Genomic DNA, 27,463 nt, shown 5'->3' with positions numbered 1-27,463 from the left:
TAGATGTGCCCTGAAGGAATCATACATCAGTGTGGTGTGAACTAAAGGATGTTAAGCTGCCCCGTTGACTTCGGTTGAACTGGCAGAAACTCGCTGCTCGATTTCTCCTTCCTCTCGTCTCATTCTTGCTCCTCTGCTTGTCTCGCCTGATAAAGTTTTCTATCAGTTTCAGCTTCTCGTGCTCTTCCTTCAAGAAGAAATCAACCAGCACGCTCTTTTCTTTCTTGATCTGCTCACTGATGTCCTTGGGTATGTCTGGGATCATCCAGTCAACAAGTACGCTGAGGAACATTACCAGGTTCTGCATAAGAAATAAATTAAATAAGCAGGAGGAAAACGTGTTCCTTACAGCATTGAAAAGATCCCTAAAGCACTTGTTTTGGGGAGGTATAGCCAGGGGTGTAGCGCTGTCTGCCGGCACCTGGGGTGCATGCGCGCGTACCCCCCAAGTGTGGACCGAACGCACTAACCCAGCCCTCGCCGCTTTTGCACACTGGGCAGGGCAAGGCGCAGCAGTCATGGAAGGCTAGCTGAACCTCAAGATGTTTTAATTCTCTTCTACTTTAGCTGGGACCCAGGTGGCGCTGTGGGTTAAACCACAGGGTCTAGGGCTTGCTGATCAGAAGGTCGGTGGTTCGAATCCCTGCCACGGGGTGAGCTCCCGTTGCTCGGTCCCAGCTCCTGCCCACCTAGCAGTTCAAAAGCACGTCAGAGTGCAAGTAGATAAATAGGGACCACTCCAGCGGGAAGGTAAATGGCGTTTCCGTGCGCTGCTCTGGTTCGCCAGAAGAGGATTAGTCATGCTGGCCACATGACCCGGAAGCTGTCTGCGGACAAACGGCGGCTCCCTCGGCCTATAGAGCGAGATGAGCACCACAACCCCAGAGTCGGACACGACTGGACCTGATGGCCAGGGGTCCATTTACCTTTACTTTAGCTGAGACTGTTCCACAAGGGCAAGGGAATTTGAAAGGGTCAATGAACAAGCGTGAATAAAAATCAACGGACAAACAAGTATTGCAGGCAGCAATCAATGCATTACATGTGGCAGTGAAGTAATATAACGCAGAAAGGGTTTACCTGAAAGATAATGACAAAGGCCAAACGGGCAGATAAAACAGTCCAGTACTGCTTAGAAAATTCATACTGGTTTTCAGACCATGGTGGTTCTCTGTAATCCTTAAACCTGTAAAATGGAGCCATTGCTTTAAACTGCACATTTTGGAGCCATATCTGCTATACATAACATGGATCAGTTCAATTTTCCAGCTAGAAAGTTCCCCAGCAGTTGTGCAATTCGTACCCTTCATTTCCAGCAACAGTATTTGGGTTCTCCGATTAGGCTTCAATATTTCTTTTTCACACCCATCAACCACAGCCCAATGGTATAGCCATTGTGTCGGGCTGCAGTCATGGATTGCTTTTAACAATTTTGACTGACATGGGTTGACTCCGATAAATCAAGCAACACATTTGCTTTGAGATATTTTAGGTGAAGTGACTGGTGAATGGAATCCAATAAATAAACAAAGCTGCCCACATTTCACTGGATGCCAGGATTTCACACGTCTCCTCCCTAAATGGTTTTGAACAGAGGAGAGATGCAAAGAGCTTCTGTCTGTGCCCAGCAGTGGCAGATGTAGGCGCCTTTTCTTAGTTGATGGGCAGGAGATGGGAGGCAGAAGTGCCAGCATGCCTGCAACACATTGTGGCACTCTCTCTTTTTCTGCTTTTTTTTAGATGCATCAACCATTTTGTGTCATGTCACTTCCCATGCTCCCCATGGTAGCCATTTTGTGACTGGTACCCATGGAGCTCACTTTCTACCAGCAAGTAAATAGGCTTAATAGTGAACAACTATACACTTTTTATGAAGATAAATATAATAAATTGTTTTGTTAGGCTGTGATCCCCTTGAACTCAGTAGGACTTACTTCTGAGAAAGCATGCAAAGGAGAATGGTTGTTAGGCTCGTAAATATACCAATTTTGTTCTTAGAAAGAATACAGATGTATTTATTTGTATAGAAGGCACAGTTTTAGAACGTCCAACTTAGGTTCCCACAGTGGAGAGTTTCAAAGGAGAAGCATGCAAGTTCTGGCCTATATTTAGTGTAGTGGGATAATTTAAGGATGAGAGAGAGAGAGAGAGAGAGAGAGAGAGAGAGAGAGAGAAAATATGGAGGGAAGGGAAGAGTTGGACCTGCTGAAGGTCCCAGGTTCAATTTCAGTTCTTTTATTCTATTTATTACAAAATATCTTACCCGCTCTTCACGCTAAGATCCCAGGCCGTATTATAACAATTGCAAAAACAGATAAAACCACTACGGTTATAAAAACAAACGAGCTGCTCCAAATGAAACAGAACAGTATAAATTAAGGAGGAGAGGTGAGTCCCACAAAAACAAAATATTTTAACTGTTGCGAAGAAGTGTCTCTGCAACATATGGGAAAGCTGGACAATGAAGGTGCTAGGTGCTTCTGGGGATGGGGTGGGGCGAGTTCCACGACTTAGGGGCTGACACAGAGAAAGCCCTCTCCTGAGCCACTTTTCCCCAACACCTCTGGGGGTGGCAGAAGGACCAAGAATGCCCCCAGCAAGGTGAACAGGGGGTGAAGAAGAAGAAGAAGAAGAAGAAGAAGAAGAAGAAGAAGAAGAAGAAGAAGAAGAAGAAGAAGAAGAGTTTGGATTTGATATCCCACTTTTCACTACCCGAAGGAGTCTCAAGGCGGCTAACATTCTCCTTTCCCTTCCTCCCCTACAACAAACACTCTGTGAGGTGAGTGGGGCTGAGAGACTTCAGAGAAGTGTGACTAGCCCAAGGTCACCCAGCAGCTGCATGTGGAGGAGTGGAGACACGAACCCAGTTCCCCAGATTACGAGTCTACCACTCTTAACCACTACACCACACTGGCACACTAGGTGGAAATTTGGGGCTTTAAACACTAACGTGAGCAGCTTGAACTGGGCCCAGAAATGAGCTGGCATCCAGTGTAGCTGTTTTAAAACAGGAGTTATTTGAGCTCTAATTTGAACCCCACACGAAAATGGTAGTCAGGTGAAGTATATACAGCAGGACAGGGCCCTGTTTCGAAAATTCTTCTTTAAACTTTAATCTACCAGTGCACGTTGACTCTAAGACAGTGTTTTTCAACCACTGTTCCACGGCACACTAGTGTACCGCGAGATGTTGCCTGGTGTGCCGTGGGAAAATTTTGTTTATTTGATTCCTATTCAAGAGAATTACTTTATATATAGTCAATATAGGGACAGAGTTAATTTTTTTTAACATTTTCTAATGGTGGTGTGCCTCGTGATTTTTTTCATGAAACATGTGTGCCTTTGCCCAAAAAAGGTTGAAAAACACTGCTCTAAGACTATCTGCTGAAGAAGAATTTTCAAAACAGGGCCCTGTCCTGGTGTACATACTTCACCTGGCGTATAAACTTCTATAAATAAATCCATCTACGGAAGAGATTATTTGAAACAATTGCATCATTTGAACTACTACCCAGTATTATTTTACTTCTGTGGCCTGAGTTCTTGCCCTTTTCGTGTGGGGTTCAATCAAGAACTCCAACTTCTTTAAGTAATTTGAACCCCCCAGCACAGTAATCTGGCTGCTGCACTTTGGAGTTTCTGAATTATCCGTACACAAACGAGTGTGAAAGTATTCCCAGCAATGAGACCAAGTTATTTATAATAGCAACATAAATTTGAAATGACTGCTTCCAGCGGGGTTCAACCCTCTCTGGAGCAGGCTGTCTTCCTACAACCTGGACTTGAGAATGATCTCATATAACAGAACTGGGAAAGGTGCTGAGTTTGGAGCCTGGAGACTTACTACCAATTGGAAGTGACAGCCCTGATGAAACGGATCACCGGTCTGACTAAGCAGCATATGGAAATACCTGTCCAGTGGCAAATGGCTGCATTTCCACCTGTAAATGTGCACATAATGGCAGTGTGCAATTTTGATATTATATTGGCAAACTGATCAACATTATCTGGCCAATATTGTAACTTATTAGGATGACGGATGTCTGAGAATTCCAGCAAAAACAGAAACGGGGGTGTAAGTTATCAATGTTTGCTAATTCATCCCATGCTTGGAATAAAAAATCTATCCAGCGAATATTTGTCACTTTCAGTCCAAAAATGAACACACCTTTTTTTCCTTTTATACTGAAATCACTTTGCATTAAAATATTGTTGCTTTTGCTTTGAAGAAGCAGGAATTAGCTGTTGATGGTTATTACCATTTTGCAGACAGAGATTTAGAACCAAAGGGTGGACGTTCCCTTGTTAAAAGTCTGTATCTTAAAAACATAGCATATGAATGAAACACACAAATCTTTGTATGAAACAGAGGTACTTCTCAAAGTGATGGGATTGCCTGCAGTATTTGTCAAATGCACACTTGGTTGCAAACTCAGGTTTGCTCTGGTGTCGTGTGGATAAGCAAACTTGATGTTGGGGTCCAATAAATTCATCCTCAGGATCTATACTAAAGGAGTGTTTAACTGAGAACGGTGTCATTTTCATTTTGCCTTGAGCAGAATAAAAAATAATAATAACCCTTGTACTCTGCAAAAAAAAATAAAATAATTATGGCTAATTATATGTCACAGATTGTTGACAGATTTTTGCCACTGTTGCAATGTTCATTTAGAATGAATACCAGATATTTCAGAGTAGTGGATAAAAATGTTGCCCTACCTATGCTAAGAATGCATCACTAAGGAGTATTTGAATTTGTTATGGATTCAGTTAAAGGCACCTTAATATCAAGTGAAACCCATAATGGGAAATTCCGGCTTCCATGTAATACCATTGACTTGTATAAGGTCAACTTTCTCCCCAAATATTTTTCAAAAATGAAATGTGCGCATCTGTGTGTTTAATTGAGCCAAAAGACATTGCTCATAGCCTCCCTCTATCTTAAGAACCCAACTAGGTGTGAAGCCTCCATGACAGTTTTTGGTTTTACTTAAATTCCTCCATTGAGGGCTCCAAATTTGATCAGAGCGGGGGGAAGCGAAAAGGGCTGATCAATCTTTCCCCATGTTTTTCTGATCAAAAGCTCAATCCCAAAATTGTTTTCCACCTGTGGGGAAAACTTACTATATCCATTCAGAATGTCTTAGAGCTCAGGAAACAGAAGAAGAGAAGAAGAAGAGTTTGGATTTGATATCCCGCTTTTCACTACCCGAAGGAGTCTCAAAGCGGCTCACATTCTCCTTTCCCTTCCTCCCCCACAACAAACACTCTGTGAGGTGAGTGGGACTGAGAGACTTCAAAGAAGTGTGACTAGCCCAAGGTCACCCAGCAGCTGCATGTGGAGGAGCGGAGACGCGAACCCGGTTCCCCAGATTATGAGTCTACCGCTCTTAACCACTACACCACACTGGCTCTCACAGGGAGATTAAGGGACATCAAGCTCAAGAGGAGCACAAATTTTGGGAAATTGTCGGACCCCTAGAAGTGCCTTCAGGCCCAGATGCTGCCTGCAGAGCTTACTGTTGATTTCCATGCTGGAGCACTGGAGTCAAGGCACATCCATCCACATCGAGACTTGACTTCTAGAGACTTGAGGAAGAACGATGAACCTCAATCATGGCAACTCCAGTGAACATGTACACACACTAACAATATTTTAAGAACAAAATAAAATAAAAAATTCCTTCCAGTAGCACCTTAGAGACCAACTAAGTTAGTTCTTGGTATGAGCTTTCGTGTGCATGCACACTTCTTCAGATACTGAAGAATCTGAAGAATACTGAAGGTATCTGAAGAAGTGTGCATGCACACGAAAGCTCATATCAAGAACTAACTTAGTTGGTCTCTACGGTGCTACTGGAAGGAATTTTTTAATTTTATTTTGTTTTGACTATGGCAGACCAACACGGCTACCTACCTGTAACTGGAATATTTTAAGAAGGCATCCACAGAATGCAAAACAAGGACAGTGAGTTATATGGGCTAGGGGCTGCCCCTAGAAAACATGGATACCTGTTGGATACTATTTTTTTGTTCTCATATTTGTTTCCAAATGATTAAAGAAGAAATATTGTGTGTGTTTCCTAGGAAGTCAAGTCTTGGGCACGCTGAGCTTAAGAAAATGGGAGGAGCTTACAGAAAGGGCAAATGTAGCTGGAAAATTTACCTTTTGCCTTTCAATGGCAGAGGTCAGTCTTACTCTAATTTTAACCCACTAAAGTTAATGGAACCACCTACCCAAATTGATCCTGCCATAAGTCTTAAACACAACAGCCAGCGATTGGTAAGGCTGCTTTACCTGCAAAGGGAAACATCCTGTTCAAAACTTGAGGCTTCTGGCTGGGTTCCAGCCTTGAAATCACTGACGTTGAAGTATGAGAGAGTGTGATTGATGAAGCCATGCATGGTTCCGTTGTGACTATATGCATATTGATAGACAAGGCGCGGGATGAAATCAGAAGTGACAGATATGACAAAGGCCTGCGAGAAAAGAAAAACCTTTACCACATGAACACAGATATGCATGGTGCACTTTGGAGTCCATTTATGGATGACGACAGTGATCAAAAAGATCTCCAGAAATCCCCACAGAAGCTGTTTGTGACTTGAGGACAAGAAATCAGATTCTACCTTGAGTAAGAGCACGTGTTGCGGTCGGGGCCTGGCAAGACACTTCCCTGTCCTGTCGGGTGGGGCCGGTAGCCGGCCTTAGCTGCAATAGGGTCAGGAGGTGTTGCTGGGCAAAGCTAGATGTAGCAACTTGTGATGGACAGCTCAGCATCCTTTATATTCCTCTGCACATAGGGTGATCTCTCTCTTGGCTGCGAGCTTCGGATCACCCCCCTCTTTTCATAGGCCTCTGCTCTTGACCTTGCAACTGCCTGTCATGGGGTCGTCTGCTTTTGGGGCAGGGGCCCAGTAGGAATTTTTCCATCTGGCTGATTGGCTGTTGCCATTTGGTTTTCGCCTACTGCAATAGCAACTTGTCACAACTTGTAAGGTTGGTGGTTAGGCATTGGTTATTGTGTTGATTTCTGGATGAGTGGTACCCACCTCCAGAATCATGGTGATGATGGTACAGGGAATTCCGTTAAAGGAATCTGGTGGCTCTTATGCTTTGTCCGAACCCCCGGTAGGGGATAGGGCTGTAGCCAGAGCCCCCAGGACCTCTGGGGAGAGGGAGGCTTTGCCCCCAGCCTCCTTAACTCTCCCCAGTTGGCATTCTCCCGACGCTGACTGGATGTCAGCTCTGTCCCGGCGGACAGCTAGTCTGAACCAATGCCTACGCAACCACTCACCAAATTTGTATTTCAATAAAGTTGTGGCCTAAATTATTGCCACAACCCAAACAAAATTAATGTCTCCAGTGTCAATTCTTTTTTTGGGGGGGGGGGTGGCTTGAGGATCTCGACATGCAACTAGTTAGACTTTCAAGTATTAGGCCCTATTGGTCTCCACAGCAGTGTGGAAGAGCATCCTACCAGATTGACCTGCAATCTGGCTGTTTAATAAAAATAGATGTGCAGTGGATGACTGGCCAAGGAGTCTGGGCATTTGTTCAAGAGCTTTGCATAGGGAGCCTTTAATGCCCTTTTAATATAAATCTTGGATAGATTTTTACTGCCATCATTTTGATGTTAGATAACAGTTTATTCGTTTAAAAGATGAGTGAGCAAAGAAGGATGATAATAGAAGGATGAGCCTTGTGGCAATTTATGCAATTGAAATTGAACATATTGTTATGAGGGTTTTTTTGGGGGGGAGGCAGGTTGCATGCCTGAGCCCCCCCTTCTAATTCCTGGATCCAACATGGATTCAATTGCTGGAACAGCCCAGTAATGGCCCGCTAAGTATGAGTTGTTAAGGGAACAAAGGGGAGTGGCTGTGTGCCAGATAGTGAGAAGGATAAAGCCTGAATCTGAAGCAGAGTTTTGGGACTGCAATGTGAACTCAAAATAAAGCAGCAATGGGGGTTAAGGCTATTGATGGCTTCTAGCCACCATGGCTAGGCTCTACCTGCCGTGTCGGAGGCAGCAAGTCAGTTGCCGCGAAAAGTGACACAAGAGCACTGGATCAGGCCAAAGGCCCATTTGGTCTAGCATCCTGTTCTCACAATGGCCAACCAGATGCCTACAGGAAGCCTGCAAGCAGAACCTGAACATAGCTCTTCCCACCTGAGATTCAGAGCAATGCCTTCAGAGATGTACTGGAGGTAGACCATTTTATGTTTAGCCAAGCTTTCTTGGACTCAGACTCTCAGTTTAATTTGTGGTGTATAATTTCATTTTGTATTAATCTAGGCTTTAGGAAATTTTATGGAATGTTGTTGTTGCATTTTTATCATTTTTTAATGTAAAGTACGTAAATATTTTTATTACATTAAGTGGCACACATTTTTATAAACAAATAAACTGATGTTTAAAGAAGAAAAGCTTGAAATTCTTGACAATTTAAGTCAAATCCCCTCTTACCAGAGCATACATAAGCATACATAAGCAAGAAGCCAATACTCACATTAATTATTACTGAAAATTTTCCAATGCCACTCAGAATGTTAAACCAAATCCCTGTAAGAGAGAAGAAAGATTTGTTAAGCTGTGCAGGTTCCATTCCTGTTCTCATTGCAAACCAAATTCCAGACCTCATATTTTTCCTCTCCTGCCTTTGTATACACTATCTTTATCATAATTTTAAATTTAAAAACATACCTATATCTTTTGCTAAGATTTGTATTTAAAACAACCAGGAAGAAATAGACAGGAAGCAGATACAGAAGTTAGATAAGACGTAGTTATAGATGAAGTAATGTTAAGGTGTTAAAAATTAACAGAAAATAGTTTTTTAAATTAACATTAGATTATAAAAAGGTAAAGAAATTACTAAAGATGATTTACAAGGAAAGCAGAGAGAGGGAGTGAGGAAGTCAATTATACAATGTTATAAAAGAGGATTAGATATAATTAATTGTTTTTATTAATTTTTGGTTGTGTATTTTGTAGTAATGTTTTTTTGTTGTTGTATGTGTTGTTTGTTTGTGTTTTCTTAAAAATCATTATTTTTTTTGGAAAAAATAATAATAAATTTAAATTTTAAAAACATACCTATATCTTTTGCTCTTACTGTATCTGGCCTCCTCAGCTCAGTGACAAACTTTTTGGCATCCAGGCGAACTTCAATGACATTGTTGAGCAGGGCAAACACAGGAGCCAGAGGAAAGGAAGCAACGAAGAGCGTGACGAATCCAAACTGTATAACTAGAAGATAGAAAAACGTAGTTCCTAAGGGCTGTTGGCAAGAAGACCGGAAAAAACCAAGTCTGCCATCACTTGCAGAGCCATGACATATAGTGCTATGCTTATATAATATATATAGAAACTTTTAAAGTCATGGTGTGTTTGTGTGCATGCCACTGGTGTAGTGGTTAAGAGCGGTAGACTCGTTATCTGGGGAACTGGGTTCGCGTCTCCGCTCCTCCACATGCAGCTGCTGGGTGACCTTGGGCTAGTCACACTTCTCTGAAGTCTCTCAGCCCCACTCACCTCACAGAGTGTTTGTTGGGGGGGAGGAAGGGAAAGGAGAATGTTAGCCGCTTTGAGACTCCTTCGGGTAGTGAAAAGCGGGATATCAAATCCAAACTCTTCTTCTTCTTCTTCCCTCTTTGGCGGAGGGCTTGTTTCAGCCACCCTGAAGGAGATAGCTGTGAGAAAGCCCAATTGAATCTCGAGGATCCTAGCAACGGTCAGTTAGTTGTGAATGGCATTTTCATGGGGAAATTACTGGATATTATGGCTGAACTGCTTACATTGGCTTGGCCATGCTGATAGTACCAGGATGGTACCAGCTGGAGTTCAACCCTATTGATTGCCGCATTCAACGCAACTGATCACAGGATCCCTCTGTTTAGGCTCTCTAAATTGGGGGGTTTGAGGGCACATTTTTATTCAGGGGATCCATTCCTCCCCAGAGAACCACTTCCATGAGCTGGCATTATCAGAGTTTTCTTTGGCCCTCGTGTTAAGGAATTCTGTTTGAAGAACTGTGTTGTTGTATGAGACCAAAGGTCTATCCAGTCTAGCATTCTCTTCTCACAGTGGCCAACCAGATGCCTATGGAAAGCCCACAAACAGCACATTAGATTCTCCCACTCCAGCTCTATGGCAACTGGCAGGTGTTAAACAAGATGGCGCTGAGGTAAGACGCTCTTATCGGAGCTCGAGGAAATTCTTTGTTAAAAGCCTTTGTTGCTGGTCCTTCTCCTGGTCCTTCTCCTGTTTCTTTTTATCCCTCCTACCGTACCTTTCTTAATCAAAGGAGAAGCTATTTCATTTTTGGATATCTTGTCCACCTCGGTGTCGTCACCTAATTTTAACGAGTAAAAGTAGCTTATCAGGCACTCCCTCCTGGATTTCCTGATGACTCCTCGCATCAAATCCATTCCAAGGACTTAATTCTCAAAAACTCAAACATTCAAGGCTTTTAAAATTCCAAAACTACCAACCCACAAATCCCCCCTCACCACTTCTAACTTCTTCGACCTCCCAAACCTCCTAATCACTTCAATAAACAGAACGAGAAGGAGAGGAAGAACTACTTCAAGGGAGTGCTCTAATCGGCAGCCAATTCCAACTCTAAACTAGGTGACATTGCTCCTTGCTGGCCATGGGTTTCTTTCCTTCTGCCTTTGATTTTCTCTTGCACTGACCCCCATGTATTGGGATCTGTGTCTGATGCAGTAAAATCACAGGTGTGATTTTAGCTAGTGGCTTCCTAACCCATGAACTTTTGTTAAGAAGGGCCAACCAGGGCTATGCAGCCAAACTGACTGCTTTGGTGCAAACTATGGAAGGGAATGGGATGCGGGGGGCGCAGTGGGTTAAACCATAGAGCCTAGGGCTTGCTGATCAGAAGGTCGGCGGCTCAAATCCCATTGCTCGGTCCCAGCTCCTGCCCACCTAGCAGTTCAAAAGCACGTCAAAAGTGCAAGTAGATAAATAGGTACCGCTCTGGCGGGAAGGTAAACAGCGTTTCCGTGCACTGCTCTGGTTCACCAGAAGCGGCTTTGTCATGCTGGCCATATGACCCGGAAGCTGTACACCAGCTCCCTCGGCCATTAACACAAGATGAGCGCCGCAACCCCAGAGTTGGACACTTTACCTTTACCTATGGAAGGGAATAGTGGTGTGTGCTTTGTGAACATTTTGCCCCTTCTGAAACAGACCTCCTTTCCACTAAACTCCTCCTTTTTGGCAAATTATTTTGCAGCATTTGTGAAAGGATGGAAAACTGTTTGCAAAGCAGTGAGGGCAGGGGAAAGGGGGGACAGCTTGTTGTTGACATAACTGAACCAAGGCCCTGTCACATTGTGATGCAGTAAAAAAATAAGCCAGTGCATAGGAACAAGATTCACATTCAGATGTGCATCTGCATGCAATTCTACACATTTGCACTTTGTTACTTTTAAAAGAATGCACATTTGAATAGAATATCACTGATTCTTGTAATGGGAATGGTATTTCTTTCCCCCTAAAGAGCAAGCGAGCAGGGAAAATTTGTGCAAAAGCATAGAAGACTGGCATGTGGGTTTGTTTATGAACATTTTTACGCCCCCCCCCCCAATAATGTTGACTTTCACAGCAAAAACCAAAACTGACAAAAAAAAATTGATGCGGCGCTACAAATAAAGAGCCTGACTATTGTGTGTCTGCAATAGCCGCTAATGATTTCTCAAGTAATTGATGTATACAACATGCCTCCACAAGATGCTCCAAGATGACACTTTCAAATCCTGCCACGTCGCGGAGATTACAGAAGAATGTGGCAATATTTCTTTTGTTTTGATGGATTCTCCTGCTTTAGGGGGAATTCTTCTACATCTTCAGAATTAATCCTAGAAGGCTTAGAGACCCCGAACCTCTTTCTGCCTCGCTTTATATGGATGCTAGACTTCTGACTGCCTTCAGCAGGAAAATAATTAATTCTGTTATATTGGCTTTTTGGAAACTTTCCAGTGAAGTACCACAGAAATCCTTGGTTCATGCTTAGTAGAAGGGAAGGGGGAAAATTGGATAGTAAAATACATTCTTTTCAATCTAGATAAGATACAATGTTTTCTTTATTTTCATTGTACAAGTAAAACGTTGTACAAGTGCAACGAAATTGAATGCCATCCCATAAAAACAAGACAAGAAACAAAAAACACATTTTCAGCCGCACATGCACATACATACACACCCATCACAACTCTACAAGGTCATATTATCTGGTTACAGCATTTAAGATGGTTATAGCTCTGGGGTAGAAACTATTTTTTTAAAATCTGTTTGTTCTTGCTTTAATTGTTCTATATCTCTTGCCCGAAGGCAGTGGTGCAAAAATACTGTACCCTGGATGAGATGGATCCTGTAAAATATTGTTTACTTTTTTAAGGCAGTGGGAACTGTATAGCTCTTCCAAAGTCCACTAAACAGAAGTTCAGTGACAGACACGCCAGCTGGATGCAGGACAGAGAATCTGCTTGTGGGATGGTGTCCTGCATATCCTTAGAACGTTTATTTGGCAAAGGAAAGTATATCCTACCCTTAAAAAAATTCTCAGGACATGAAGCAGGGCTGGAGCTTAGGGTCACTGTTCTTAAGTTTGACTTTCTGATTTTAATCTTCGCTTTCTGTTGAGGGACCAGCCATCACCCCTGACCGCTGTATGGCAATTATGCTGTAAATATCCTGCTAGGTTGCCTTAAGTCTCAACATTTGCCCTGTGCAGTCTCTTCGAACAGTGTTCCCATGATGGCAGATACAAACCAGGTCTAGATGCAGTCAAGGTGCAGCTCGTTTCCAAAGCTCGCAAAGTCTTCAGCTAATTATAAGAGAGTGTATTATTATTGATTTTTGGCTTTCAAAAAACCCCTCACGTTATCAAGATTAAGTTATTATTGCAGCAGTATTGGTGTTCTGGCATGCAGGACACTTACCACATGTCCTTACCACAGCACATTTAGTTTCTGTTTAAATTATATTTCATTTCTAGTTTGAAGTCAGCTAGTGAAATGTATAAAGCATCATGCCAGCTAGTGACAGGGCGCTGCTTGTTCTAGCAAGCATTCTGGGCAGATTTCACAAAACAAAATACCTCAATCAGCATTGGCTACCAGGGGCAGAACTGCACATTGTAAGAAACAGAGGGGACAGTACCAGTGCTGTCAAGTATCCCGTTTTCCCCGGGATTCTCCCTTATTTCAAGCAGTTTCCCGCTGCTCTCCCTTATTTTTTATTTCCCTTAAATTTCCCGTTTTTAATGGAAGCAGCTCCTCCCCTGCTGGCCAGGGACTGGGTGGGAAGACCTCGCCTACTTGGAGAGAAAAGCCTCAGCCCTCAAAGCAAGTGGGAGCCGTTTCCCGTGCTTACAGGGGGGTGTATTCCTCCCCCTGCATCAGCCCCTATCCGTTGCCGCCGAGCCCCTCAGCCAGCCAATAGGGTTAGCTGGTGGGCGAAGCCTGGCTGCCTTTGAGCAGCTGCTGCTTCCTGTCCTGTTTTGATGGGATCAGACAAGAAGACAATGGGGCTCCATTGCGCGGAGCACATGGCTGCCCTCCTCTTTGCTCTGCTCTGAGCCTGAGCCCGCTTGGAGTTTACATTGCTGCTCCGCCCACTTTTGCTTCTGGCTCCGCCCACCACTGACATGTGACTGTGTCCGGGATAGGTGAGACTGCTGATCCCTTATTTTCAAATCCAAAACTTGACAGCTATGGACAGTACTGAGAAACTGGCCCTTGTTGGGCCTCGCCTCCATCATGCAACTTCCTTTGGGCCTAGATCTCATTATGTTGTATGTTTCCTTGCTCTTGCTCCATTAACAATGTGGAAGGAAAGGCGTTCAAGATAATGACATCAGGACCAGAGTGACTTGTACTATAGAAGTGGAGGCGGGTATCTGATATGAGCCTGCCACTTTTGTTGGCAGATCTGCGTTTCTTATTACACATGCTTTTGCTTTTCTCACTCGCTGGATCATTTAAGTTCTATTCCGAACTTAAAAATGGAAAGCGTAATGCTGGTGGTCAACAAAAGAGGTTCAAAGACTGTCTCAAGGCAAATCTAAAAAAATGTAGTATAAACACCGACAACTGGGAAACACTGGCCTGCGAAGAAGAAGAAGAGTTTGGATTTGATATCCCGCTTTTCACTACCCGAAGGAGTCTCAAAGCGGCTAACATTCTCCTTTCCCTTTCTCCCCCACAACAAACACTGTGTGAGGTGAGTGGGGCTGAGAGACTTCAGAGAAGTGTGACTAGCCCAAGGTCACCCAGCAGCTGCATGTGGAGGAGTGGAGACACGAACCCGGTTCCCCAGATTACGAGTCTACCGCTCTTAACCACTACACCACTCTGGCACTGCGAGTACTTCAGCTGGAGAACAGCCTTTACCAAAGGTGTCATGGGCTTGGAAGACGCTCGAACTCAGAACACAAGGGAGAAACGTGCTAAGAGGAAAGCACGCTTGGCAAATCCAGACCGTGATCAACTCCCGCCCGGGAACCAATGTCCCCACTGTGGAAGGACATGTGGGTCCAGAATTGGACTCCACAGTCACTTACGGACTCATTGTTAAAACTGTGTCTATGGAATACAATCTTACCAAGCTACGAGTGATCGCCAAAGAAGAAGACTTTTGCCTTTGGAGGACCTTACACGTTACTCTCATCTAGGGGTTCCCATATATTGTTTCACAATATCTCCCCCTAACATACAGACAGGTAGAATTGCCCTGCTCTCTCTCAGTTCATACGGCCAAAAAGGACCACTACAGGTGAAGAATCACACAAAGCTACACAGATTTCAAAACTGAATCCAATCAAGGTGGCATTTTAGGATTAGGCTAAATCAGTATTTCCATTCCTTCTCAGGGGCATGTTGCTGCATTTAACCGCAACATTATTTTTTTATTGCAGTTAAAAATTTCCTTTCTGAAATCGGTGACTCTCTCTGCGAGTCCTGTTCTTTTACCCAGTTTTGAAAGTATGCAAACATTCTCCACTGAAGTGCTCCTTTCATCTTCATTTCTGCCTGATGCCCTTTCAGAACAATCTCAACTGACAGCTTCAGTGCAGAGCATCTCAAAGAACTTCCGCTCCAGGTGGGTGGTCTGTGTCAATCAGCAGCGAATCTGACAGCTGAATTTAGTGATACGTACTGTGCACCACAGGGAGAAGGAGGTTTAATTTTACCCTAGCTTTCCATCTTTCTTGAATCTCATAGCCAGGACTCAGCATATTGTGCTGCTTTGTAAAATTACAAAGATGGTTTGCCATTAATATTAAAGATAATCAGATTCACCTGCTGGAATATATATATATATGTAATTGGAATAAAAATATTTAAATTGTACCTGAAGCCAGAAGAGGCAGGCCACTGATATTGGGTTGAGGACTTCTATTTAACAATAAATTGCAGGAAGAAACTGAATAGCTGTGCAAGCATAGGTTGAGGCAGGGGTAGCCTTGCCACATCCTCCTAACCTGTATGCTATAGGCAAGCCAAACTCTGCCCCAAGCACAAGTAATGGGTTTTCCTGAGCGTGTCTGGCTCCTCATCTGTTGGTTAAGGGAGACTCACCCGGCACCCATCTCCCCAAGCCCCAGGACTCCGAATGTGTGGTTAGAGTGGGTCTCTGTGCAAGGCCTTTTTGCAATTGTGCCTCTTCATTTGCATATAGTACCGTTCGGCGTTATTCTCTCTCCTGTTTAATTTCAAGCTGTTAAATTAGGTTAGTTTATTCTGATTGTTTTATGCAATGCTGTATGGGTATGGATATGTGTGTGTGTGTGTGTGTGTGTGTGTGTGTGTGTGTGTGTAACTCGAAAAATTAGAATGTTGTGGAAAAGTCCATTTATGTAAGCAATTGTTTTCATTTGCTACTGGAGTTTTATATATGAGATAGACTCATGACATGCAAAGCGAGATATGTCAAGCCTTTATTTCTTATAATTGTGATTCGTGCAGCTGATGAAAACCCCAAAGTTGAAATGGTTAATTTGGGGTTCTCATCAGCTGTACGCCATAACCATCACAATTATAACAAATAAAGGCTTGACATATCTCGCTTTGCATGTCATGAGTCTATCTCATATATTGGTTTCACCTTTTGGAGTTGAATTACTGAAAGAAATGAACCTTTCCACAATATTCTGATTTTTCGAGTTTCACCTGTATTGCAATTACTTATTGACTTATTTCTAATTATTCCTAGTAGGTTTTTTAAAAATGTTTTTAAAGAACAGGAGTAAATTCTGCATGCTTTATAAAAGTTGTATAAACAGCTTTTTAGGGGAAAAAAGACTGCTTTGATACTAGCTGCTGAAAAGAGATATTTCAAAAGCCTTACTCATTTCCATGTATTCTGGGGTCAGCCCAGTGAAAGGTTCCAAGGCGTGGTCCAGCTCCCATTGCTGAGGTGGCTTGGAAGGATCAGATTCATTAGCCTTTGTCTCGGGCCTCTCATCCTTTAGCTTCCGGAACAGTTTTTTTAACTTACTGGGGAATAAAAAATAAATAATTAATGTTGGCAATAAATTTAAGCAAAACAGGTTGGGGATCTCAAACAGAACTTTTAACAGCCTGACTAGTTGCCCAGGGAAGCAGCTTAAAAGAAAAGCATTAGAATCATAGAATCATAGAGTTGGAAGACGAGACCACAAGGGCCATCCAGTCCAACCCCCTGCCAAGCAGGAAACACCATCAAAGCATTCCTGACAGATGGCTGTCAAGCCTCCGCTTAAAGACCTCCAAAGAAGGAGACTCCACCACACTCCTTGGCAGCAAATCCCACTGTCGAACAGCTCTCACTGTCAGGAAGTTCTTCCTAATGTTTAGGTGGAATTTTCTTTCTTGTAGTTTGAATCCATTGCCCTGTGTCCGCTTCTCTGGAGCAACAGAAAACAACCTTTCACCCTCCTCTATATGACATCCTTTTATATATTTGAACATGGCTATCATATCACCCCTTAACCTTCTCTTCTCCAGGCTAAACATACCCAGCTCCCTAAGTCGTTCCTCATAAGGCATTGTTTCCAGGCCTTTGATCATTTTGGTTGCCCTCTTCTGGACACGTTCCAGCTTGTCAGTATCCTTCTTGAACTGTGGTGCCCAGAACTGGACACAGTATTCCAGGTGAGGTCTGACCAGAGCAGAATATAGTGGTACTATTACCTCCCTTGATCTAGACGCTATACTCCTATTGATGCAGCCCAGAATTGCATTGGCTTTTTTAGCTGCTGCATCACACTGTTGACTCATGTCAAGTTTGTGATCTGCCAAGACTCCTAGATCCTTTTCACACGTACTGCTCTCAAGCCAGGTGTCACCCATCCTGTATTTGTTCCTTTCATTTTTTTTTGCCCAAGTGTAGTACTTTGCATTTCTCCCTGTTAAAATTCATCTTGTTTGCTCTGGCCCAGTTGTCTAATCTGTTAAGGTCATTTTGAAGTGTGATCCTGTCCTCTGGGGTATTTTTTGTTTGTTTTACGTAGCAAACATAAATGTGTGTGTGGAAGAAGCTCAGGGCTCACTGTTGTCCTCCCATTTCATCCTCACAACCATCTTGAGGCCGAGATGACAACAAACCAAGGAGCTTTCTGGCAGTTCACCAGGGATGTGAGACAAGAGCTCTCTCTGCCCCACTGCCTGAACTTACTTAAATAAACACGTAAAGCATTGTCCTGGAAAATAAACTTTGGAGTATAATAATCAAGTATTCCCCAGGAATGACACCAGAGATACCAGCTTAAGGACACACATGGGGAAAAAAAAGATGCTCAAAGAATGTTTCGCATGCACCCCATGCCTATGTGTAAAAATCCAGGTTAATCCTCTGGTGCCAGGATCTTAACAAAGGGCCACGCTAAACCTTCCTCCCTGCAGCCTGCAATAAATCCCTTGAACCTGAAGTATGCATGCTATGCAAAAGAGATTACGGTGGAGTGATAGGTCTATTTATTAGCTACCTGTTCAAACAAAAAAGTTTTCTTTTACACCTAAACAAAGTGGGGAAGTAATGGCAGGTATTTGTAATAAAAAAAAACCCCATCAATTGAAAACTTTTGAGGGTAGAGAGCTGGACTTACAGTGCAATGCCAGTGGGGTCCAAACTTTTTTCAAAGAGGGCCAGATTTGATGAAGTGTAGGGCCATGGATTGAAGTTGTAGAGGTTTCGTTAGGATTTCACCCCCCAAAAATAAACTGCCGCAGGGGCCGGATTAAATCGACGGGCGGGCTGGATTGGGCCCCCGAAATGGGCTGTGGTGCAATCCTATGGATGTCTACTCAGAAGCAAGATCCATTTCTTACTCTCAGATAAGTGTGTCTTTTTATTATTATTATTAAAGATTTTCTTGGTTTACAACGTGTGTATAATGTCTCTCGTATTTTTCCATAAAACATTTTTACAGATCAATTTTAGTTGTTGAGACATTGGGGGGGGGGAAGGAAGTGGGTGGGATGGGTGGGAGGGTGGGGTGGGGGGAGGATGTTTCTATTTTCCTTAATATATGTAGGATTTGGTATCAGCGTCGCAAAAAAAAGATAAAAAAGAAAGGAATCTGACAAGGGTTTGCTCACAAAAAAAAGATAAGTGTGTCTGATGGATTATTATTATTATTATTATTATTATTATTATTAGGTTGTTGTTGTTGTTGTTTTGTTTTCCTTCCCCCCCTTTCCTTGTTAACTTTGCAAATAATAATAATAATAATAATAATAATAATAATAATAATAAGTGTGGATTGCAGCCCCCATATTCTTAGTTTTGTTAAGAATGGAAAAAAGAGAATTGGACCTCAAACTGGTGCCATATGGAGAATTGAACAGAGTGAAGGAAAATGCTCAATGTGCTTTGACAAATATGTCTTCATTGAGGTTGATGATTCAATCCCCCTTCCCCTGTTGCTACAAGGTGCTTTGCCAGTTTTAGTCCTCAGGTTGCTCTCAGATCACATCTGGGATCACATCTGAGGAAAGCATATTTGTCAAAAAAAGCAAAAAAAGAGAGCACTGACTACTTCCATCCAGTATAATGCATTTGCCATTACCAGTCTGAGGTTCACTTTTCATTTTTTTGCTTTTCTGGCCATTACTGGTTCCACTAACGTTCTGTTTCATTCTTATCTCCCTCTGGTAGGCTTCCTAAAGTAACTATAACGAGAGCCAGTACAAATCATCACTGTGCAGACCTAAAATATGATTAACAAATAGCCCCCGTGAGTACATTCTTGGCTGTGTATCCTGGAAGATCTGCTCCCTGCCTTGCAGGCCTTTTTCCACCTGGCCTAGGAGGGCGGTGGCTGGACTGACTCCAGCTACAAAAGCCGAGACTGCTGGACAGACTCTTGGGCTGGGGTGTTGTTTGGGGTTCTTGGTTGGGTGGCATACACCACAAAAAGTGGGGGAGAATAGTTTGTAGATATACCGTCTTACTGATCAGCTCTTTGGGATGGAGGTGCTGAGGTTTTAGCCCTCCCAACCAAAGAGCTAACTGGCATACTTGCAGCCAGAAATAACATTACATATAGATATTGAGTGCCTTTGAGTTACAGTAAATTCCTAAAAGGTTAATACCTTGTCCAGTGACGGTCAACTGGTGGTCTGAGCTAAATATGGCCTTTTTAGCTGGCTCCTGATGTCCCAGCCAACTTCTAACGTGTGGTACCTTGTTTCACTCATAAAGGGAAAAAGATACTGCTACATAGTAACAACATGTTCTTCTGGCCAATTTACTGTTCTTTGCCTGCCCTGCCACCTCCCCCAGTGGTGAAGAGCTACCTTGACCAGGGCCAACTTTGGGCAAGATCATCATCATCATCATCATCATCATCATCATCATTTATCATTTATACCCCGCCCATCCGGCTGGGTTTCCCCAGCCACTCTGGGCGGCTCCCAACAGATTGAATAAAACATCAAACACTGAAAACTTCCCTAAACAGGGCTGCCTTCAGATGTCTTCTAAAAGTCAGACAGTTGTTTACTTCCTTGACATCAGACGGGAGGGCGATCCACAGGGCGGGCACCACCACCAAGAAAGCCCTCTGCCTGGTTCCCTGTAACCTCACATCTCGCAGCGAGGGAACCGCCAGAAGGCCCTCCTTGGAGCTGGACCTCAGTGTCCGGGCTGAACGATGGTGGTGGAGACGCTCCTTCAGGTATACAAGGCCATTTTTATCAGACCCATTTTGAGCGAGATCTCAACCAAAACTGTGAGAAAGAGATGTTGTGGAGTGTGCAAGATCTCACCCGATTTGGGGCAAGATTTCACCCAAAATTACTGTGACCTAGCCCAAAATCGGCTGTGATCACTGCCGCGGCAGGAGGGGTCAGCGGCACTGCCCATTTCGCCTCAAACAGCAAAATTGGATGTGCTACCCCTGCTACTAAGAGATTTCACTGTCTTACGGAAACTCTCTTGACTTCCCTCACATTTGCTCAGACGTCTTTGCCAAAGCATTCCGAAATACTTGCCGCAAAATTCCTGCTACAGATAGCATTGAGAGGCAACCTTGTTTATGAAAATGAAGGCTGCTCCCAGTACTGTACCTTTCCCCCCCCCCCACACATGTTCCTAAAAAATTGCAATATCATTCTCGTTTTAAAATGTGTTCCAAGTAATTTATATTAATCAACTGACTCATCAGGAACTAATTTGTTAGGGGGGGAAACCACAGCACCCTTTCTCTTATGCTAATTAAGTTTGACCTCCGTTGAATTCACCCATCCATTTGTTTGTTCGTTTATTTGGGTATTGTTAATTTTGCTCACTACAGCTGCCCCCCCCCCCCCCGTGGATGTTATATTACATCAAATACTTATTTATTATATGATTCTCTCCACCCCCACCCCGCTTTCCCCCTATATAGTATCATGTATTGTATATTTTGCTTTGTTTTGAGACCTTTGGGTGACAAGCAACTAATTAGTTTAAACAACAACAATAATAATGTATACTTTTTTTTAAATCCCTTCCAGTAGCACCTTAGAGACCAACTAAATTTGTTCTTGGTATGAGCTTTCGTGTGCATGCACACTTCTTCAGATACACTGAAACAGAAGCCACCAGACCCTTATATATAGTGAGAGGGGGAGGGGTATTACTCAGAAGGGGGGTGGGAATGGGTGGTTGTCTTATAGGTGTGGAAAACCTGTTGGCGACTGTTAACGACTGCAATTGGTCTTACAGGAAAAAGCATGTATAATGAGATAAGAATCCAGTGTCTTTGTTCAGACCAGGTCTCTCCATGGTTTTAAGTGTGGTAATGAGTTGCAATTCAGCAACTTCTCTTTCCAGTCTATTTCTGAAATTCCTTTGTATTAAGACAACTACTTTGATATCTTGTATAGAATGTCCTGGAAGTCCTAGAAGTGTGCAGGCACACGAAAGCTCATACCAAGAACAAACTAAGTTGGTCTCTAAGGTGCTACTGGAATGATTTTTTTTTATTTATTATTATTTTTTTTACTATGGCAGAGCAACACGGCTACCTACCTGTAATAATAATGTATGCAAACCATGATAATATTTCAGTAGGCTTTGGCAAACCAAAAGCCACGGCCTGATACCTTACAGAAACAAGAGTATGAATGTGAATGTAATACATACGGGACTCCAATTTCAAAGATGTTGTTTTGGATCAGCTGTTTTCCCAGCATGATGATGCTCAGCTGAATGCAAAGCTCCATCAAGCAGCCTCCAGGAGCACACTAAAGGGCAAGAGAAAAGGGGGAGACACAACACCACTGAGTTTTCCGGAGAGTGGGTAATTCAGGGGCAACACCCGCAGGGCTATTGCTTGTCACTGCCGAAGTGCATGCAAGCAACTGGGCATTCCCACATATTTGCCTAGCATCAATCTGAGCTTCAGGAAAAACGGCAGGTTTATGAAACCCAGCTGATAATAATGACACCCTTATATGTTTTTGCTTGCTTATAATCAGAATTAGACTATTGCATACTTTCAAGCAGCACAGCAGGTTTATGAAATATCTATTTTGGCGATGCAGGAATCTGTCCAGTTTCTCCCTTTTACTCATTTCCCCCCCATCTTAAATCCAGTTCGTCCTGTTTCTATACCAGTTTGAATTGTGTGTGTGTGCGTGTGTTTAATGAAAATTCAGCAGCCTTTTACTCTGTGTTTCTCCTGCTGCACATTTTGTATGCCCTTTTACCTAATGTAACACATTGTACAAGCAATTGTCTGTAATAGAATGCATATACAGGTGAAACTCGAAAAATTAGAATATCGTGGAAAAGTCCATTTATGTAAGCAATTGTTTTCATTAGCTACTGGAGTTGAATATATGAGATAGACTCGCGACATGCAAAGTGAGATATGTCAAGCCTTTGCTTGTTATAATTGTGATGATTATGGTGCACAGCTGATGAAAACCCCAAAGTTGAGATTGTGAATTTGGGGTTCTCAACAGCTGTATGCCATAATCATCACAATTACAACAAATAAAGGCTTGACATACCTCGCTTTGCATGTCATGAGTCTATCTCACCTGTTCATTTCACCTTTTAATTGAATTACTGAAAGAAACGAACCTTTCCACGATATTCTAATTTTTCAAGTTTCACCTGTATATACATATTTATGCACACTTTCTCCTAATACATACTTTTGTGTGTGTTTCTTGGTTAGTGAACTACACAGCAAAACTCAGAGAAGAGCATATTTTGAAGGATAGCTGTGTTTTGGTTCCCATATTATTTTGGATGCGTGAATTCAGTTAGATTCACGTTAAAATGCTAAGCAAGCTGAATCCCTCTCCCTTCTCTATTTCAAAGTAAGATTTAAAATTGGATACTTACCTCTTCCATTCGGTAACCAGCAAATACATACACATAATGTCCAGGTCGGCCTACAAATCTGAGAACATGCACACACATATAGATTAAATCAGTATCAGAACAATTCATTAAATAGCTTACTTTGTGCAGCCAAGTGATGAATACTATTTTAAAACAAACATAGGACCATTATATTTTATAACTAACTAAGGTTATATATTTCAGCGGGTGGCGCTGTGGGTTAAACCACAGAGCCTAGGGCTTGCCGATCAGAAGGTTGGCGGTTCGAATCTCCACAACGGAGTGAGCTCCCGTTGCTCGGTCCCAGCTCTTGCCCACCTAGCAGTTCGAAAACACATCAAAGTGCAAGTAGATAAATAGGTATCGCTCCAGCGGGAAGCTAAACAGCGTTTCTGTGTGCTGCAGAAGTGGCTTAGTCATGCTGGCCACATGACCCGGAAGCTGTACACCGGCTCTCTCGGCCAGTAACGCGAGATGAGCGCTGCAACCCCAGAGTTGGACATGACTGGACCTAATGGTCAGGGTTACCTTTACCTTTACCTTAAGGCTGCAATACTTAGGATTGGGTGTGCAAAAACCCAGACAGCTAACCCACCATATCCAACATCCTGGTAGGCCTGAGCCAGCAGGGCAGAAGTGTGGGTGGAGGAGTGACCCCCACCCATTCCCCTGCTTGCCACTGGAAGCTAGTGAGGGGAGAGGAGAGATGCTGATAGACTCCTGAGCATGTCTAAATCTTCCCCCTGCTTGGGTGTGTGTCAGGGGACCAAGGCAGCTTTGGATTCACCCCTTCCCAGCTGATGGCATTCAGCTGATGAAAACCCCAAAGTTGAGATTGTTAATTTGGGGTTCTCATCAGCTGTACACCATAATCATCACAATTATAACAAATAAAGGCTTGATATATCTCGCTTTGCATGTCATGAGTCTATCTCATATATTAGTCTGACCTTTTAAGTTGAATTACTGAAAGAAATGAACCTTTCCACGATATTCTAATTTTTCGAGTTTCACCTGTACCTACTTTATGCTAAAGAATCATATTCAACCCACCTTCCTTTGAAAAATGCCACGTAAAAAATTGGTGCATAGGAGTTCACAAATTTCAGAAGGAAAGCTTTCATAATTAAATGCTCCTCGAAGGTTTTTTCTGTTTTTGGTATCTCTGTCGTGAAGAAAGCAGAAAGACAGGTGTATGCAAACAACTGATAATTTATGTGACAATAAACCAATAAGCCATATTCTGTGATCAAAAGGGATGCTGATAAGTTTGCAAAATGTCATATTTACATATGAAAGAAGGACCATGTCAAGACCTGTTTGGGAGTACAGGATTCTTAGCTTCCACGCTAGCCTCAGACAGAGGGAAGGGAGTTAAAAAATACACTTTCTCTCTGACTTGGGTTTCATCCTCAGCTTTCAGGTACTGAGTCAAGCATGGGTAGGCAACGTCCACATTTTGTTTCTGTCATACTGATGCTTACTTCATATTTCCTCTCCAGATGATAATAATAATAATAATAATAATAATAATAATAATAATAATAATAATAATAATAATAGTGCATTTGTGCTGCTGTTCGCGTGCTGCAGCCTTAAAACTTCCCGTGCCGCCACACGGAAGGGGTGCCGGCTTCTCGTGCCCGCCATCTTGGGTGGATATGCGCAGTCCACCAAAGATGGCGGGCGCGAGCGGCTGGCACCCTTTCCGAAGGGGTGCCGGCCACTCGCACCCACTCAACATGGCATGCACAGTCCACCTGGGGTGCTGCGCACACACGCTAGGGGGCAACGCGGCTCACTACGCCCCTGGCCATAGCCCCTTCTTCTTCTTCTGAGAGCCAGTGTGGTGTAGTGGTTAAGAGTGGTAGACTCATAATCTGGGGAACTGGGTTCGCGTCCCTGCTCCTCCACATGCAGCTGCAGGGTGACCTTCTTTGAAGTCTCTCAGCCCCACTCACCTCACAGAGTGTTTGTTGTGGGGGAGGAAGGGAAAGGAGAATGTTAGCCGCTTTGAGACTCCTTAAGGGGAGTGAAAGGCGGGATATCAAGTCCAAAACTCTTCTTCTTCTTCTTCTTTAGTCAATAACTGAATAACTGAACCACAAACCTTCTGGTTAAAAGCCAGATGGACTGACCCCTTGTGCCACATGACTGATACGATTGTTGCGGAATCCCTGATAAGCTTCTGGGGGATTTCAGCGTTTTACAAAATGTAGTACAGTATAAAACTCCTGCTCTAAATGATTGAAGGAGGTTTGAATATTATAGAATGAAAGAAGAGTCCTACTTTGTGGAACCAAAACAGTTACTGTACATTATTGGCAAGAAGCGGGACAGATGCACTTATGAATGGTGAAAAAGCATTACCCATTTCTGTCAACCATTTGGCAACCATTCCATAAATCTCATCTAGGATAAGTATCACAACAAGGTTAATGATGACAGCCGTTGCTGTCACCGTCACTCGGACGTTAGACTTGGTTGACTCATTGGGACTCATCGACAGTGCTGCCGCTGTGGTTATCCGGTACACAATCACACCAAAGACCAATGAAAACGTCAGTGAAATCTGAAAAGAGACACACGGGTATTCATAGAAATGCATACATTCGTGCATTTTTGCGCGTACAGTAAATCTTCTTGCTGCAGTTAATGAGCTTGAGTGGCATTAGAGAACCCAAAGGCCCAACTATTAAGCAGCTTCCTCTGTGAAAGGAAATGCTCAGCACATGACTGGCCAATGGGTTTTCTCCATTGACCTTTTAGGTTTGAATTAAATAGTATTGGTGCAGGGCTGTCCCTGCTTATGCCACCACAGCACCATCCAGTTTGCTGATCTCAATTCTGAACTGCCTGGGCATAGGAGAACCACTAATTTTAGGATATTCAGTACTGGCTAGAATTACCGAGCCTCAATTTCCCCTGTGCATCTAAATGTGCCCCCTAGATCACACGAACAAATGTGGCTCTTTATCCTGTTGAGGGCATGCTGTCTTTCGAGGACTCTTTTGGTGACCCACATGGCAGGGTCTTCTGGTGAGTCTGCCTCTCCATTATTGACAGTTTATGCCTTTGCTCAGAGAACTATTATTCTCCTTGTTGGATCTGTAAAGGATGACTGCTATTAGCATCTTTAAGAATATGTATATCTTCCCAAGGCATTCCACAATCTGAAGCTGACTCTTACTTCAACACTGGCAAGGCAACATCATCCTCTACTGCACTGGGTGGCGCTGTGGTCTAAACCACAGAGCCTAGGGCTTGCCGATCAGAAGGTCGGCGGTTCGAATCCCCGCGACGGGGTGAGCTCCCGTTGCTCGGTCCCAGCTCCTGCCAACTTAGCAATTCGAAAGCACATCAAAGTGCAAGTAGATAAATAGGTACCGCTCTGGCGGGAAGGTAAACGGCGTTTCCGTGCGCTGCTCTGGTTCTCCAGAAGCGGCTTAGTCATGCTGGCCACATGACCCGGAAGCTGTACGCCAGCTCCCTCGGCCAAAAAAGCAAGATGAGCACCGCAACCCCAGAGTCGTCCATGACAGGACCTAACAGTTAGGGGTCCCTATACTGCACTGGAAGGCAACGGGCTAGTTGACTGACACAGACCAGCCACATGCCACTCTGCCTGGCACCTCCTTGGCACCTGCTCAAGTGCTGCAATGCAACACCTGTGGCACCAGTGCAAAGGACATGAGCAAAGCAACACATATATATGTGCAATATCTGCTGGAGTTCATGGTCTGGACTGTCTCTCTCTCTCTGCCTAGTAGCTCAGTTAGGGTCTTTCCCAGTGATGCTTTTTTGTGATGCATTGGGAGAAGGTGACAAGATAAGACAACCAGGCAGTCCAAGGAGCAACAAGCAAGTATTGTCAGTGCCTGGGTGGCAGCTCAGGAAGATGGTTACCACTGTGCTCCAACATCCACGACCTGAGATGTTCTGGGAGAGGCAGCCATGATCTGGCAATTTAGCTGGTAAGTGAACAAATCCTGCACGAAGCACTGAATCTGGACTTGGTGGTACAACAGACATTTTAAACTTTTACAATTCTTAGTCCATCACCAAATCAGTCTAAAAGAAGGATACACTGATGGAAAACAGCAAATGTAATGCATATGTTAGAGAATATTGATTCATTCTGAAGATCCATGCGGTTACGGCAAATTTAATATAGGCTACTGTTAAAGAAGCAAGAAAATAAAATGCAAAATTACCATAAATAAGATAGATGCTAAGTTCACTAGATAGCCAGGGGTACGGTCCTTCCAGGTCAGTTTTTCCTTTTCATCCTAGTACAAGCCATAATAGGGAAAACATCAGTTATGATACTAAGTAAATAAATAAGGTGAAATGTTAAGCGCAATTTGGAATCTGTGTGATGAAATACAGTGCAATCATAAACAGTTTATTCAGAAGTCCCATTGGGTGTTATTCAACTAAGCTTTAACTACCTTAAACAAGTTTCTTAATTTCAGTGGGTCTACTCTGAGTAAAACTTACTTCCCTATCACTGATGGATTCCAGTAGATCTTAGTCCCTAATAAGTGTGAAAACGATTAGTTGCTACTATGCCCCCATTCCTTGCTTTCAGTTAGATTTTTATCTGTTAA

General features: G+C 43.2%; 1 protein-coding gene across 1 annotated transcript; it reads right to left on the bottom strand.

Moving 5' to 3' along the window:
• Positions 1-25,407, bottom strand: ANO2 (anoctamin 2). The gene is made up of 10 exons (XM_033148352.1): positions 25,224-25,407; positions 23,907-24,018; positions 22,854-22,911; positions 21,642-21,742; positions 16,380-16,528; positions 9,102-9,254; positions 8,515-8,567; positions 6,299-6,480; positions 1,081-1,186; positions 1-301 (listed from the first exon to the last, which is right to left on the bottom strand). The coding sequence occupies exons 1-10, from the start codon at positions 25,354-25,356 to the stop codon at positions 20-22; spliced, it is 1,329 nt and encodes a 442-aa protein (XP_033004243.1). The 5' UTR covers positions 25,357-25,407; the 3' UTR covers positions 1-19.
• Positions 25,408-27,463: the final 2,056 nt, after the last annotated feature.

The sequence above is a fragment of the Lacerta agilis genome, chromosome 5 (assembly GCF_009819535.1).
Source record: "Lacerta agilis isolate rLacAgi1 chromosome 5, rLacAgi1.pri, whole genome shotgun sequence".
Classification (NCBI taxonomy): Eukaryota; Metazoa; Chordata; class Lepidosauria; order Squamata; family Lacertidae; genus Lacerta; species Lacerta agilis.
Note: the sequence above shows the minus strand (reverse complement) of the source record. Positions and strands in the feature narration are given on the sequence as shown.

Coding starts and splice junctions, on each gene's coding strand:
- ANO2 (XM_033148352.1), bottom strand. CDS start 25,356: ATGAGTCCCAATGAGTCAACCAAGTCTAACGTCCGAGTGACGGTGACA. Junction 16,529..21,641: donor ATCTTTGAAATTGGAGTCCC/GTATGTATTACA, acceptor TTTATTCCCCAG/TAAGTTAAAAAAACTGTTCC. Junction 6,481..8,514: donor AATTTTCAGTAATAATTAAT/GTGAGTATTGGC, acceptor CTTTTCTCGCAG/GCCTTTGTCATATCTGTCAC.